The sequence below is a fragment of the Saimiri boliviensis genome, chromosome 3, assembly GCF_048565385.1.
Source record: "Saimiri boliviensis isolate mSaiBol1 chromosome 3, mSaiBol1.pri, whole genome shotgun sequence".
Taxonomy (NCBI): domain Eukaryota; kingdom Metazoa; phylum Chordata; class Mammalia; order Primates; family Cebidae; genus Saimiri; species Saimiri boliviensis.
The window spans coordinates 19,712,504-19,725,875 of NC_133451.1; the positions used below are offsets into that span (position 1 = coordinate 19,712,504).

Below are 13,372 nucleotides of genomic sequence, written 5' to 3' on the forward strand. Positions count from 1 at the left end.
ATAAGTAGCAAGTAGTTTGACACAGGCAGAATTCTTGAGATGTGTTAAACAGAGATAGAAAGGAATTGAAGAACAAGAGATACTTAATATTCCTGAGGCACATTTTTATACCAATATTCATGGTATAAAAATATACAAGAAGTACTATTTAGGATATGCTCTATGTATGTGAACACTTAATAGTCATGAGGTCTTAATTTGGCACCGATGACACCTATTCTAGCCCCAGGTGTCTTCTGTTCAAGAAACACAAATGAAACCCATTATTACTTATCAGGCTATACTTGTAGCCAGGCACACTTGAACCTGTGTCTGTACAGTAGCGCAAGTTCATGTCGTTGGCAAGTGGCCCAGGGCATCTTTCGTCTGTGGAGCCGCTTGCTCAAAACTCAATTCTGAGGGAGGCTTTTGAGGCAGAGAGAGGCGGGACGTAGGCATACTGAGCATGCCCAGGATTCAGGAACTGTGATCTTTCAACTCCACTTGCATCCCATCCTGTGTGTTTAACTTATCCCTTTGCCGTTACTTCTTGCTGTGTTTTAAATTAATTTAATAAACTGTGTAATATGAGTATCTTAATTTGGTCTGTGAGCCTTGTTTCCTGGATAATCTGCCTCAAAGTGCATTTGGAGACCCCACCATTGCATCAGGTCATTCCACAATGTATATGATTGCAAAATTGCGTTTCATTATGGTTCATATGCTATGGTGAAAAGAAAGGCTGCAGGCTAAATATTGAAACATGGCTTGGATACATTTTCTTTCTAGCTGATTCCAACCATGGTCTTTATTCCATTCACAGTATTTATTAAGATGCCAGCAGGAAACAAGGGTGTAATCTTTATGTGTTAATATATTTACTTTGGAGCTTCACCATAAAGTATTTCTATTCCAGATTTTTAATTATACATCTTTCTTCCACTACATAAAATATTTTGGATTTCCTGAAGAAAACCATTTTCAAATTAATAATTGCAATTGTTTAATATTTTAAAATTAAGAAATGAAAATGGTCCAAATTATAGCTGTGTTGGTGAGGCATCCCTTACCTCTTTAGTGATGTAGCCATCTTTATTTATGTCATACAGATTAAATGCCCAATTGAGTTTTTCTTGTACTGTCCCCCGAAGCAAAATGGAAAGACCTTTAATGAAATCCTAAAAAGAAATAAAAATGCAATTTTATATGACATTTCTAAAAGAAAAAGCAAAGAAATGATGGAAGCAAGGGCTACAACCCTCTGGATTTTCAACCACTTATTTAGCAAAATGATTGATGTATTACTGGTTGTCTATTTTTCAGAGTTCTTTGTGAGCATAAATCACTCCTTAGTCTTAACATTTTTATCTTCTAATTGGAAACTGAGTTAAATCAATGGTAGTACTGGAAATTGTAACAGTGGATACCTACACAACAAGGAACTTGAGTATAAGTGGTATTGGCTTTTCACTGCAAGTGCACAGGTTTTACTAAAAGAATCTAATAGTACAGTCTTAAAAAAAAAAAAAAAAAAAAACAAGTGCACACATAACACACTTCAATGAAAAAAATTTGCTAACGAGAAATGTGGCTATCCATAAAAGATAAACCAATTGTGGTCCTCAATTAGAAATCCAGTTATAACTTACATGTGGACAGTGGGTAAGAGCATGGAGCTGGAGATGACATACTGCCTGGATTCACCCTCCAGCTATGCATGGCTTTGTGTCTTCAGGCAACTTAACATCCCTTTGTCTCAATTCTCATATCTGTAAAATGGACCTATTGATAGTATCTACCTCTTCACAATTTTCTGAGGATTAAAAAAGAGGCTGCTTGAAATTGACAAATGGGATCTAACTAAAGAGCTTATGCACAGCAAAACAAACTATCAGAGTGAACAGGCAGCTTACAGAATAGGAGAAAATTTTTGCAATCTATCCATTTGACAAAGGGCTAATATCCAGAATCTACAAAGAACTTAAACAAATTTACAAGAAAAAAAAATCAAAAAGTGGGCAAAGGATATGAACAGACATTTCTCAAAAGAAGACATTTGTTTAGCCAACAAACATGAAAAATGCTTATCACTGATCATCAGAAAAATGCATATCAAAACCACAATGAGATACGATTTCACACCAGTTAGAATGGCAATCATTAAAAAGGAAAAAACATGCTGGAGAGGATGTGGAGAAATAGGAACACTTTTACACTGTTGGTGGGAGTGTAAATTAGTTCAGCCATTGTGGAAGACAGTGGTGATTCCTCAAGAATCTAGAACTAGGAATACCATTTGACCCAGCAATCCCATTACTGCATATATACCCAAAGGATTATAAATCATTCTACTATAAATACACATGGACACATATGTTTATTGTGGCACTGTTTACAATAGCTAAGACTTGGAACCAACCCAAATGTCCACCAGTGATAGACTGGACAAAGAAAATGTGGCACATTTCTTTGCAGGGATGTGGATGAAGCTGGAAACAATCATTCTCAGGAAACTAACACAAGAACAGAAAACCAAATGCTGCATGTTCTCACTCATAAATGGGAGTTGAAGAGTGAGAACACATGGACATGGGGAAGGATAGCATTAGGAGAAATACCTAATGTAGATCACAGGTTGAGGGGTGCAGCAAACCACCATGCATGTGTATACCTGTGTAACAAACCTGCATGTTCTACACATTTATCCCAGAATGTAAAGTATAATAACAAATTCAAACCTCAAAAAAAAAAAAAAAAAAAAAAGGTGCTTATAATTCCTGGCAAGGACACTGGCTATGTAAGTTTTTGTTAGTGAATGGAGCCCTCCCTTTGTATCCTGGCTAAGCTGGTTTGATTGCGTTGCAGACTGGCCAGATTAACTTAATTAAATTCATTTAGATTTGTTGTTTTGTTTTTGTTGTTTGTTTTTTGAGACAGAGTTTCACTCTGTTGCCCAGGCTGGAGTGCAGTGGTGCGATCTCGGCATACTGCAACCTCTGCCTCCCAGGTTCAAGCTATTCTTCTGCCTCAGCCTCCTGGGACTACAGGTGCTTGCAACCACATCCCAGTAATTTTTGTGTATTTAGTAGAGATGGGGTTTCACCATGTTGGCCAGGATGGTCTCAAACTCCTGACCTTGTGATCTGCCTTCCTCGCCCTCCCAGAGTGCTGGGATTACAGGTGTGAGCCACTGCACCTGCTCAAATTTGTTGTTATGTACAGCAGGGTTAACATTACAATGTGCTGTATTCCATTTATAATCCAATTTTAGGTAGGAATGAAAGCAGAGGGAAAATTCAAAAGTCTTCTGGGTGAATTTGCATTATATCTCTCCTTTTCCACATTCCCTCATTCTATAGCTGTATTTCTATTCCAATTTCTTGTTTTGTTTTGTTTTGTTTTGTTTTTTAATAAGTAACATCCATATAGTCCAACATTTAAAAATTATATAAGCTGTCTGGTGAAAAATCTTTATTCCCTTCCTGGACCCAGCCACCTGTCCCTTTTCCCTGTAGACAACTGGCATAAATAGTTCATATTTAATTCTAAGGAATTTTGTGCATATACAAATAAAAGATACATTTGTTTGTTTTACTAACAAATTTCTATACTTTTTTTCCCACTTAACCATAAATCGGAAACATTTCGAGTTTCCATGGTATATGTAAATGTATTGTAGTTTATTTAACCAAGGTGTTCTTTTATATTTTTTCTCATTCTTATTGCTAGATATTTTATCCTTTCTGTCGCTGTTGTAAATGTGACTTTTTTTCTATTATATATTCTAAATTAGTTGTTTGTATGTGTGAAAGCTGTTGATTTCTGTATGACAATTTTGTACCCTGCCAATTTGCTGACAACGTAAGTTGGTTTTCTCCTGGGTTTTTCATGTGTGCAATAATATTAGCTGCAAATGGAGTTAATTTTACCTCTTTTCTAATTTTTAAATGTTTACTTTTTTCTAATTATGTAGCCTAATATCTTTAGAACAGTGTTACATAATGAAAATGATAATATTCTTTTTTTTTCTTGAACTTGAGAATATTTCTATTTTCTTTTAAGCATAATACTTACTTTTATCATGCTAAAGAAGTATACAACCATTCCACTTAAGCAAATTTGTCAAGAATGGCCATTGGCCTCTTTTGGCAAATATGAAAAAGACAAAAATAAAAATAATTTTTAAATTCATATTGCCAGGGGCCCTGAATAATTCAGCCCAATCAATTTTAAGAAAGAAAAACAAACTTGGAGGACTCACACTACCCAATTTCAAAACTTAGTACAAAGTTACAGTAATCAAAACAGTGTGGTACTGGCATAAAGACAGATGTATAGAACAGTGGAGAAGAATTGAGTATAGATAATAAACTCAGCTGTCTGTGGCCAGTTGATTCTTCAATGATTGTGCCAAGACCATTCAATAACTATGGCAAAGATAGTCTCAACACATGGTGCTGTTGTAACTGGATCACCGTACTTAGTCTACTTCCCATTGGCATTCAGGGTAGAATGTCAAGTAAGAGAAAAAGAAGATTCCAGGGAAGGCCACAAGAATTCCAATATTGGCAGGCACAGAGAAGAGAAGCTAGCAAAGCATCTTGAAAAGAAGTTACTAAAGAAGGGAGTCAGGAGAACTGAGAATTTCCCTAGGAAAGGATTGTTCATTTTGCTTCTGAGGATGGAAAAATGTTCATTGGACCAGCAACATGGAGGTCACCTGCAAGTGATAGGGAAAGGTCAGTGCAATAGAAGGGGTGAAGAGTGATTTTTAATGAGGAGCACTTTGAAAACTGAAGGAAAGAATCTAAAAAGAGTAAGAGTCAGAAATGGGCCGATGCTCCTGAGAAGTTGTGGAGGATCCAGAACACAGGTAGATGAGCCAATCTGAGAATGGAGTTGATACAGGAGGACATGGTGTGGATGCCAGTAGCTGCTTTACAGTGGAAAGATGACTGCATTTTTGTCTAATAGCTTTAGCAAGTGTCAGCTGCTTGAGAGTGAAGAACCTGATAGAAGAGGTAAGAATTGGAGGTTTGAGAAGAGAGGAGGAAGCTCTGCTACTAGGCAATAAAGTGATGTGCAAATAGAGAAGGGCAGACTTTCCTCAAATTATTTCCTTGCCATATTTTAGATAATTATTTATCGATGATATATAATGCAGTGTAATGAAAAGGTAATGACAGGCCTTGGAGGTGGTGTGAGTATACATCTTGCACAACCAGCAGGTGGGCATGATGGCTCATGCCTGTAATTCCAGCACTTTGTGTGGAAGAGGGGGAAGGGTTGTTTGAACCCAGGAGTTTGAGAGCAGCCTGGGCAACATGGCCAGATCCAGTTAACAACAAGAGCAACAAATTAACTGGGCATGGTGGTGCACATAATTGTCCTGGCTATTTGGGAGGCTTAGATGAGAATTGCTTTAGCCTAGGAGGTTGAGGCTGCAGTGAACTACGATTGCACCACTGTGCTCCAGCCTGGTCAACAGAGCAAGATTCTGTCTCAGAAAAAAAAAAAAAAAAAAAAAACCCTGGCTTTTTCAGAAGGTATAAAATATTCGTTGCAGAACATAGAGCCTTATTCAAAGAAGATTGCTGAGCAGTTTTAAAAGGCTAGATGAGGTTGATGGTTATCAATGTAGACCATATATATAATTTTAATTCACAAATTAGTTATATGTCGTTAATTGGAAGGGGAGCTGCCTACAGGGTCTTTGAAAACATGCTTAGAGTATTTGTTCTCATAATATGCAAGAGAATCACCTGGAGAGCTTGCTAACACACAGATTTCTGGGCCCCACCCCAAGAATTATGATTCATTAGGTTGGATTGGGGCCCCAATATTTACATGTCTAACACATTCCAAGGGGAAGCCTATACTGCTTCCAGGGATTGAGAACCACTGGCCTACAGCAGTCATCACTGGCATTGACCTCACCAGCACACAGAACAGCAGAGTAACAATAAGGGAGTTAGAGATAGCACTTTTAAGTCAAGTGTGGACTTGCTTGCCTCCCTAATAGGTCCCAAATTTCCATTTGGTGCTCCATGATGTTCTGTGAGAGCTCACTGCATCTCTGGGTCTAGTGATGGACCCATGACCTGGGCAAAGTCAGGAAGCACATTTTATCCCTTTGGCCAGACAACTGGATCTGTGGTTGGAATTTGACTAAACCTAGTCCAAGTCTAAGAATGACTCCCCAGACTCAGGCTTTTGCTAGGAACGGTAGGACAGAGATATGCTTCTTTCCTTTCTCAACAGGAGAAATGAATCATGAAGCCCAGGAGCTGTGGCCTCTTGCAGCCCTAAAGGGTCCCACGCTTAGGTTGCAGCCAGCACTGTCTCTGGCCTTTTTGTTTCTGTGAGCCAATGAAATTATCATATTTTTTTTTTTTTTTTTGTCACTTAGTGTATCATTTTCTAATACTTGTGAACAAAAGTATCCTAATTCACATGCTGAAATGTAATTCACATCTTCTTAAATACTATATATCCTGAAACAATTTACATTAAAAGATAGTTGTGGACTTTAAGCACCTCTCTCTTTTTGTCTTGTGGGATGATATCAGTAAAGAGTTACTCAAAAAAGGAATCACTATCTTATTTTGTACAAGAGAAAAATGAGACACTTAATGTGGCTTATAAGATTTTTGCTCCATGGTTTTCTGAGTGGTAATTGAAGTCTCTCAAGTAGGAAGTGGTAAACTTAACAACTCTCAAAGAGGACTTCCCACAATTACTTTACTTGTAAATGTGAAAGGAGGTTATATCTGTTTCCTAATGTACAAAAAATGATAAAGGAGTGGGAAGGTCTGTACCAAATTCTGGTTTCCATTCTTATTATGAAGGCAGAAGAAGGGAAAAGGCATAGAGATTTGACTTGATAATAACCTGGACTTGTTCAGCAGTGGACTCTGTTCATCTGCCAAACCTTTATGAATGCCTCAGTGCTGGCCACTATGCCAGGGACGTTAGTCCTCCTGACCCCACCTGCCAATCAAAGACTGCTATGGCTTCCTTAGAATGATGCATTTGCATGTAGTTGCCTTACTGGGTAATGAGATGACCAGTGTCATCATTAATGGGCTTTGTTAGAAAAATTCCCCAACTGATAACTTCTATAGTTGACATCTAATAAACACTGAGCACATATTTGCTGCCAGGCACAGAGCCAAGCCCTTTGCTGACATTTTCACCTTTTCGTTCTTATACTATCTTATGAAGTAGCTTTGGATGCTGATGTTTTAGAGGTATGAACACTAAGGTCACGAGGGTTAAGTACTCAGCCCAGGGTCTCAGAGCCACTGGGTGGCAAAATGGAGATTAGATCCCGTCATATCAAATTCAGGGCCCCTCCTATCATATTTATTCTGCCTTTCAGGTTTAAGCAAAGTAAGTGGAAAACTTCCATTACCCTTTATCATAGAATCAGATGGTCTCTTACTGGACCTCTCAGTATGCAATTGCTATTTCAAAATGTGTTCATTCCCTAACCATGTCTGTTTTCTAGAGATTTCCCAGGTAGCTAATCAATTTAGAAAAGTAACTGCAACAGCCTAGTTTTAAATTTGACTTTGATTTAAACTTTATTAATTTAGCCATTAGTCTTCCTTTAAAAGGAAAGGCATTTTACCAACATGCCCATCATATATAACCATTACAACTAATTTCCCAAATTATAATCAACATTCACTGCAATTACTGGTATTTTACATAAATATTATAAAGCAGTGTTATGCATGGTTCCATATCATTAACACCAGACTAAATTTACATGTAAAATTGGATATAATATGCCCTAGGAAATTGGTGGTATATTGCTGCTACATAAGTAATTTCAAGTAATGGAATCACTAATCGTTTTTGCCTTACTCATCCTCTGGAATCCAGCTATAAAAGTTTATATTAGGTGAACTATATTAGGTCAAACCTTTGATTTCTATATTATAGCTAAATTAAGACTGTGCTGGAATTAAATTTGTTCATAAAGTGAAACAAACACAAATATGGCATTATCATGTAATGATCAAAGTTGTTACTATCATGGAGTGACCTAAGCTGCCATTAGCAAAGGAAACATGAAGACTGGTACCCAGGACACTCTTCCCCTGACCATCTCCTTTCCCTCCACTAACTGCCAGTTCTACACCCAGGATAAACACGCCTGCTCCATCTTGACTAAGTCCATTCCTTCACCTTAGTTCATTCCTTCTCCACTCTCAGCTTGTATTTTTATCTTCTCAGTGATATTTCTCACTTAAGTTTTGGGAGATGGCCTTTTGGGATTTCCGGACCCAGAATCTTTTTAACTGTGGTACCCAGTCTGCATGAGCATGGAGTGTGTGTGAGGAGGCTCTCTGCTGCCCCTGTTCATCCTGCCCCTGTGGCGACTGGCTGGATGACATCACAGAAGGCTCCACTCTTCTTTTTCATCTTGATTCCACAAAGCCCTTGCACCCAGATAGCTGCCTATGCCCATATGAACTTTTCTTTTATACATGACAATTTACCAATTCTGTTTTAATTTCTTTTTAATTTGTTTCATTCTTCATCTCCAGTACCTTTACAGCAATTCAGGCTTTCATCAGCTCCTGTCTGGACTCTTGGAATATTCAGCTGCTAATTGCACTCCATGTTGCCAGGAACATAGCTCTGATAAATTAACATCCCTGCCAAAAATTCTAGAGAGACTCCTCACCCGGTACAAGATAGTGTAATCTCCCTAGCATCCTGCCTAAGACATGTCAGGATCTGGCCTCTGTCTCCTTCCCCAGCCTTCCCTCTTGGCTCTCCAATTGTATATTCTATCTTTTTGATGATTTACACGTTTTCCCTTATTTCCCAGGACTGATAAACTCTGTCCAGCCTTTACCCTGCTCTCCGTTGCTTCCCATGCCATCCCAAGCCTTCATTCTCTTAAGGAAACTTAGTCCATCAATTCCACTGGGCCAGCTTCCCTGCTACAGCCCCTTCTGTGCAGGTACCATTTCCTTGCTGGCCCCGTTCATCCTCTGCTTCCATTTATCAGGACTCTAATCAAAATTTCTGTGCATATTTAAGATGCACCCTTCCCCCCTTTCAGAAATAAATGCATCTTCCATATATATATATATATATATATATATATATATATATATATATGTGTGTGTGTGTGTGTGTGTGTATACCATAAATAAATATATATGCATATATGGAAAAGAGAAACTGGAATTACAAAGCAAAATATGTATAATGCTGCTTCTGAGACTAATCACAACCAAATCAGAATGTAACAAATAAATGAGGTATACTTTTATCATACCTTTTTTTCTAACAAAAATAAAAGCCTTCACAGCCAAGCAGAGTTCATGTCTTGTTTGTCTCTTAATATTTAAATCAATATACTACAATTTGTGATCTGCTGTGTACCATTTAAATCACATGAATTACATATCTATATGAAATATAGATGTATTTATATAAGCTATGTGAATATCTAGGATATATTTTATTTTACTAGATGCTTATACACAGTAGTTCATGAACAAAATTAAATGCTTTTGAGCCCAGTGGGGTGGCACGTGCCTGTAATCCCAGCTGCTCAGGAGGCAGGGAATTGCTTGAACTTGTGGCAGAGGTTGCAGAGCCAAGATTCTACCACTGCACTCCAGCCTTTATGACAGAGCAAGACTCTCTCACTCTCAAATAAACAACAACAACAAAAAACTTTTTCTACAGATCACTTAAAGTTTGTAATTTGAAAAGAGATTTCCTCGTAGAACTGTCAGGCTGGTGAATATAGTATTTTTCTACATTTAATTTCTTGAATTTCTTGCCTGTTTGCTCCACTTACTGAGACTTCCACAAAGGGGCTTTTGACTTTATTATTTTTGTATTTCCACCCCCTACCACAGCTACTGGCCCATAAGGAGGTGTCGGTAACAGTTAAATCATTTGCCTTTTGGGATTTTTCACATGCAGTTGAAGAAATGGACTCTCCTTGTATGAGCCAATTTAAAATACTAGAAAATAAACTAAACATGGCTTGCAATTTGTACATCTTTTGAAAGATAATTCTTAGCAATTCCACGAGAGAAAGGGAATGTCCTTGGGCTTCATTTCCCCTGAGCAAAAATAATCATCACCAAACTCACATTTTTCCCCTAAAAAGACTGAACTCTGAAGTCAAATGATATGAACATAACCCAGGGCTTACCTCAAAACTCACAGCTCCATTGTGGTCCGTATCAAATGCATTGAACAGAAAATGTGCGTATGTTGTAGAGTCTGAAATAGTGAAAAGGGAATATCATTCAGTCAGTGTTTCCATATCCTACATAAGACTAGGATAGCAGTCCAAGCTCTCTTTCATCCAGAAGAATTAACTCTGCTGCCTTTAGTTTGTGCTTTCCTCACAACTGCTTACCCTCTTTCTGTAGAGGACTAGAGTTTGAGAGTCACAGGAATGAGTGACCAACAGAGGCCATTCGTGACAAACATTCTCTATGAGTTTCTGGCTGGCACTGCTGTATTCTTGGGTGATGAGATTAACACTGGGACAGGAAATGGTCCCATAGGTGGGTGTGAAGATTGAGACTTGTCTGGAATTTGCTTAGTGTTTGGCAGAGACCATCTCTAGAAGTAATAAAAATACTGCTAATGAGACAAAGATGAGTTGCTGTTACTAGTGTTTCTATTATTATTAGTACTTTTATCATTGTTACAACTCAGATAAGGATACTGGGACTTAGAGAGGGCCAAAAACATGCCCAAAGTCACAGAGTGAATAAGGAGTAAATCTGGGGCATGAACTTAGGTCTTTCTGACTCTTCCAGCCCACAGTCAGTACGAGGTCAGCCCAGTTGGCTGATGGACTGGGGTCAGTGGTGACTTGAGAAGTTTCTGTGCCTGTGTTGGAAAGGTCTGGGTGGTCCTAAATGTTCCTAGTTGTATGAAGTTTCATGAAGTAGGGAGCCCCTACTCTGGGTCCTGGGTGGGATTCAAGGATCTGGGTAATGATGGACGGTATGTCTTCAGAAGTCTAGCTTGTCTTCTTAGTTTGCTTCCATCGGGTATTCTTCCCCTCCCATTTTTCCTTCCTTCCTCTCTTCTTTCTCCTTTATCTCCTTAATCTCTGGGCTTTCTGCCATTTCATTTAAAAGTCTGTATTTTTTCCTTATTGTTTTTTGTTCTGGGTGTCTGGCTTTCATTCCTAAGGGCTTCTGTGCTTGACCCTTGATCAAATTCACATGATTATTTTCAATGTTTCATCTCCTGGGCTTTAGCCTTTTTTCTTAACCTTTTTTGTCTTAAAAAAAAAAATGGTAACCTTTTAGCTCATTGGCTCTAGCATCTTATCTTCTGTTTTAAATCTCATCTATTTCTATTTTATAACTTTTAACCTTTATTGGGTTTTAACTTATCATTGATTCACTTTTTACTTTATGAATTGCTTTTTATAGGCTGTCATGAAGCTAAGTCAGAGTAGCTGGAGTACAGAATTGCCTTTCCCAGATAAGAGAGGTCAGAGGTCATCTAAATTTCAATCCTGGCTCTCAGGGTCCACAGCCTCCTTATGCGTTATTTTTCCTCAGTGCCTCAGTGTAGTAATGAACACTACTGAAGGCTGCACATTTCATGAGGCAGACTGTGCACTCAGTTTCTTAAAATGACAGCAACATCTTCTCTTATCTCTCCGTTTTTTAATATGCTATGAAGAATTACTCATCTTTTAAACACAGGAGTTACCAACAGTTTTCAATGAACTAATCAAACACCAAAATTGGGTCTCAATAGTATGTAAAACTGTTGCATCTAGAGCGAATGTCCATCCAGTATTAACAGGTTGCAGGAAGAAATCCTTTTGCATATGGAGTCAGGGGTTTAATTACCATAAACCTAGTTCTGTTTTTTGGGAAGCTCCATTATAGAGTTATCAAGAATTGGCAGCCTGTTTCAACTTGCAAAGTTGTTTTGCTCTCAACAGTACTTTTTCACACACTTCTTGAACTATAAAGTACACTCTGGAGATGTGAATTGATAGATGGTGTGTTAAACTTACTTTTGGAGGAGGAAAAAAAAAGATTTTGCATATTTTATAATGAGCTTCATTAAGCAGGTCTCTAGTTACCCTGTTTTTACAATCAGAGTAAATGCATTTATCTTAGCAAACAGTACTCACCGTGAATAATGGCTCAAAACAAATGATGTTTGCTATTTTTTTTAATTAAAAAAAGATAACGTGGATATATGATAATTACCATTCTTCTCAAATGGAGTTTTTCTAGCTTAAAGCTTGACACGTGGGAATTAAGCTCTCAAGGTTTACACTAATGTGATACAGAGGACACCCTGTTCTTCTAAATGTACCTTGGCAATTCTTTTAGAAGTTAAAGCAGCTTCCTAGTCTAGATAATCCATGCAGAGAGGTGTTTTTTTTTTTTTTTTTTTTTTTTTTTTTTTTTTTTTTTTGTCGTTGTTTGTTTGTTTGTTTGTTTTGAGACAGTCTTACTTCCTCACCAGGCGCCAGCATGCTGGAGTGCAGTGGTGTGACCTCAGCTCACTGCAACATCCACCTTCTGGGTTCAAGCAATTCTCCTGCCTCAGCCTCCCGAGTAGATGGGACTACAGGCGTGTGCCACGTCGCCCAGCTAATTTTCTTGTATATTTAGTAGAGACGGGGTTTCACCATGTTGGCCAGGATGGTTTCGATCTCTTGACCTCGTGATCCGCCCGCCTCGGCCTCCCAAAGCAGAGAGGTTTTTAGTAATAGCATAGTAGAATCAGACTGCCTGAATTTGAATCTCAGCTTTACCCTTCACCAAAGATTAAGTGCACGACCTCAGGCAAGTGGTTTTACCTTTGTGTGGCTCAGTTTCCTCATCTACAAAATAATAACAATATCAGTATTTACTTCACAGAGATCTTAGAAAGTTTAAATGAGACACTATTTGCAAAGTGTTTAGAAATAATCCTAGGCACTTATTAAAATTTCAATAAATATTAGCTATTATTAACTCCTAGACAAGCCACTTTTATTTCAATTACCTTAAACACATATGATCAAATATTTTACAAATATAACATCTTTCACCTTAAATATAACTTTCTTGTTTTTGTAGGATTTCTGTTGTGTGTTTAGGTGACTGGAGTTCTAATTTTATGCAATTTTCTGCTCAATAAAAGACAAGAGAATTATGTCCTAAAAACAATGGGCCTTCTGATGGAGTTGAGATTTCCTCCGGCAGGCATTGAAGACAGTGGAAAGTTTTAAAGAAGAGGAATGAAGCTACTTGCTTTGATTGGGTGAGAGGAAGAAGCAAAGGCATAGGAATATCCAGCTAGGCAGAAAACTGGATAAAATGATGAAAAGATAAACTGTCCCCAAAAGCATCTATGATTCTGATTTTACTTG

At 37.9% G+C, this 13,372-nt stretch overlaps 1 protein-coding gene across 6 annotated transcripts in view; it reads right to left on the minus strand.

Moving 5' to 3' along the window:
* KCNIP4 (potassium voltage-gated channel interacting protein 4) overlaps window positions 1–13,372 on the minus strand; it is a 1,209,336-nt gene that overhangs the window by 4,851 nt on the left and 1,191,113 nt on the right. For all 6 annotated transcript variants that reach the window (XM_074395954.1, XM_003927475.4, XM_074395953.1 and 3 more), the window contains 2 exons: window positions 10,175–10,245; window positions 1,050–1,157 (listed from right to left, as the gene is read on the minus strand). In XM_074395954.1, coding sequence (XP_074252055.1) covers window positions 1,050–1,157; window positions 10,175–10,245 — 179 coding nt within the window. The remainder of the gene's footprint in view (window positions 1–1,049; window positions 1,158–10,174; window positions 10,246–13,372) is intronic.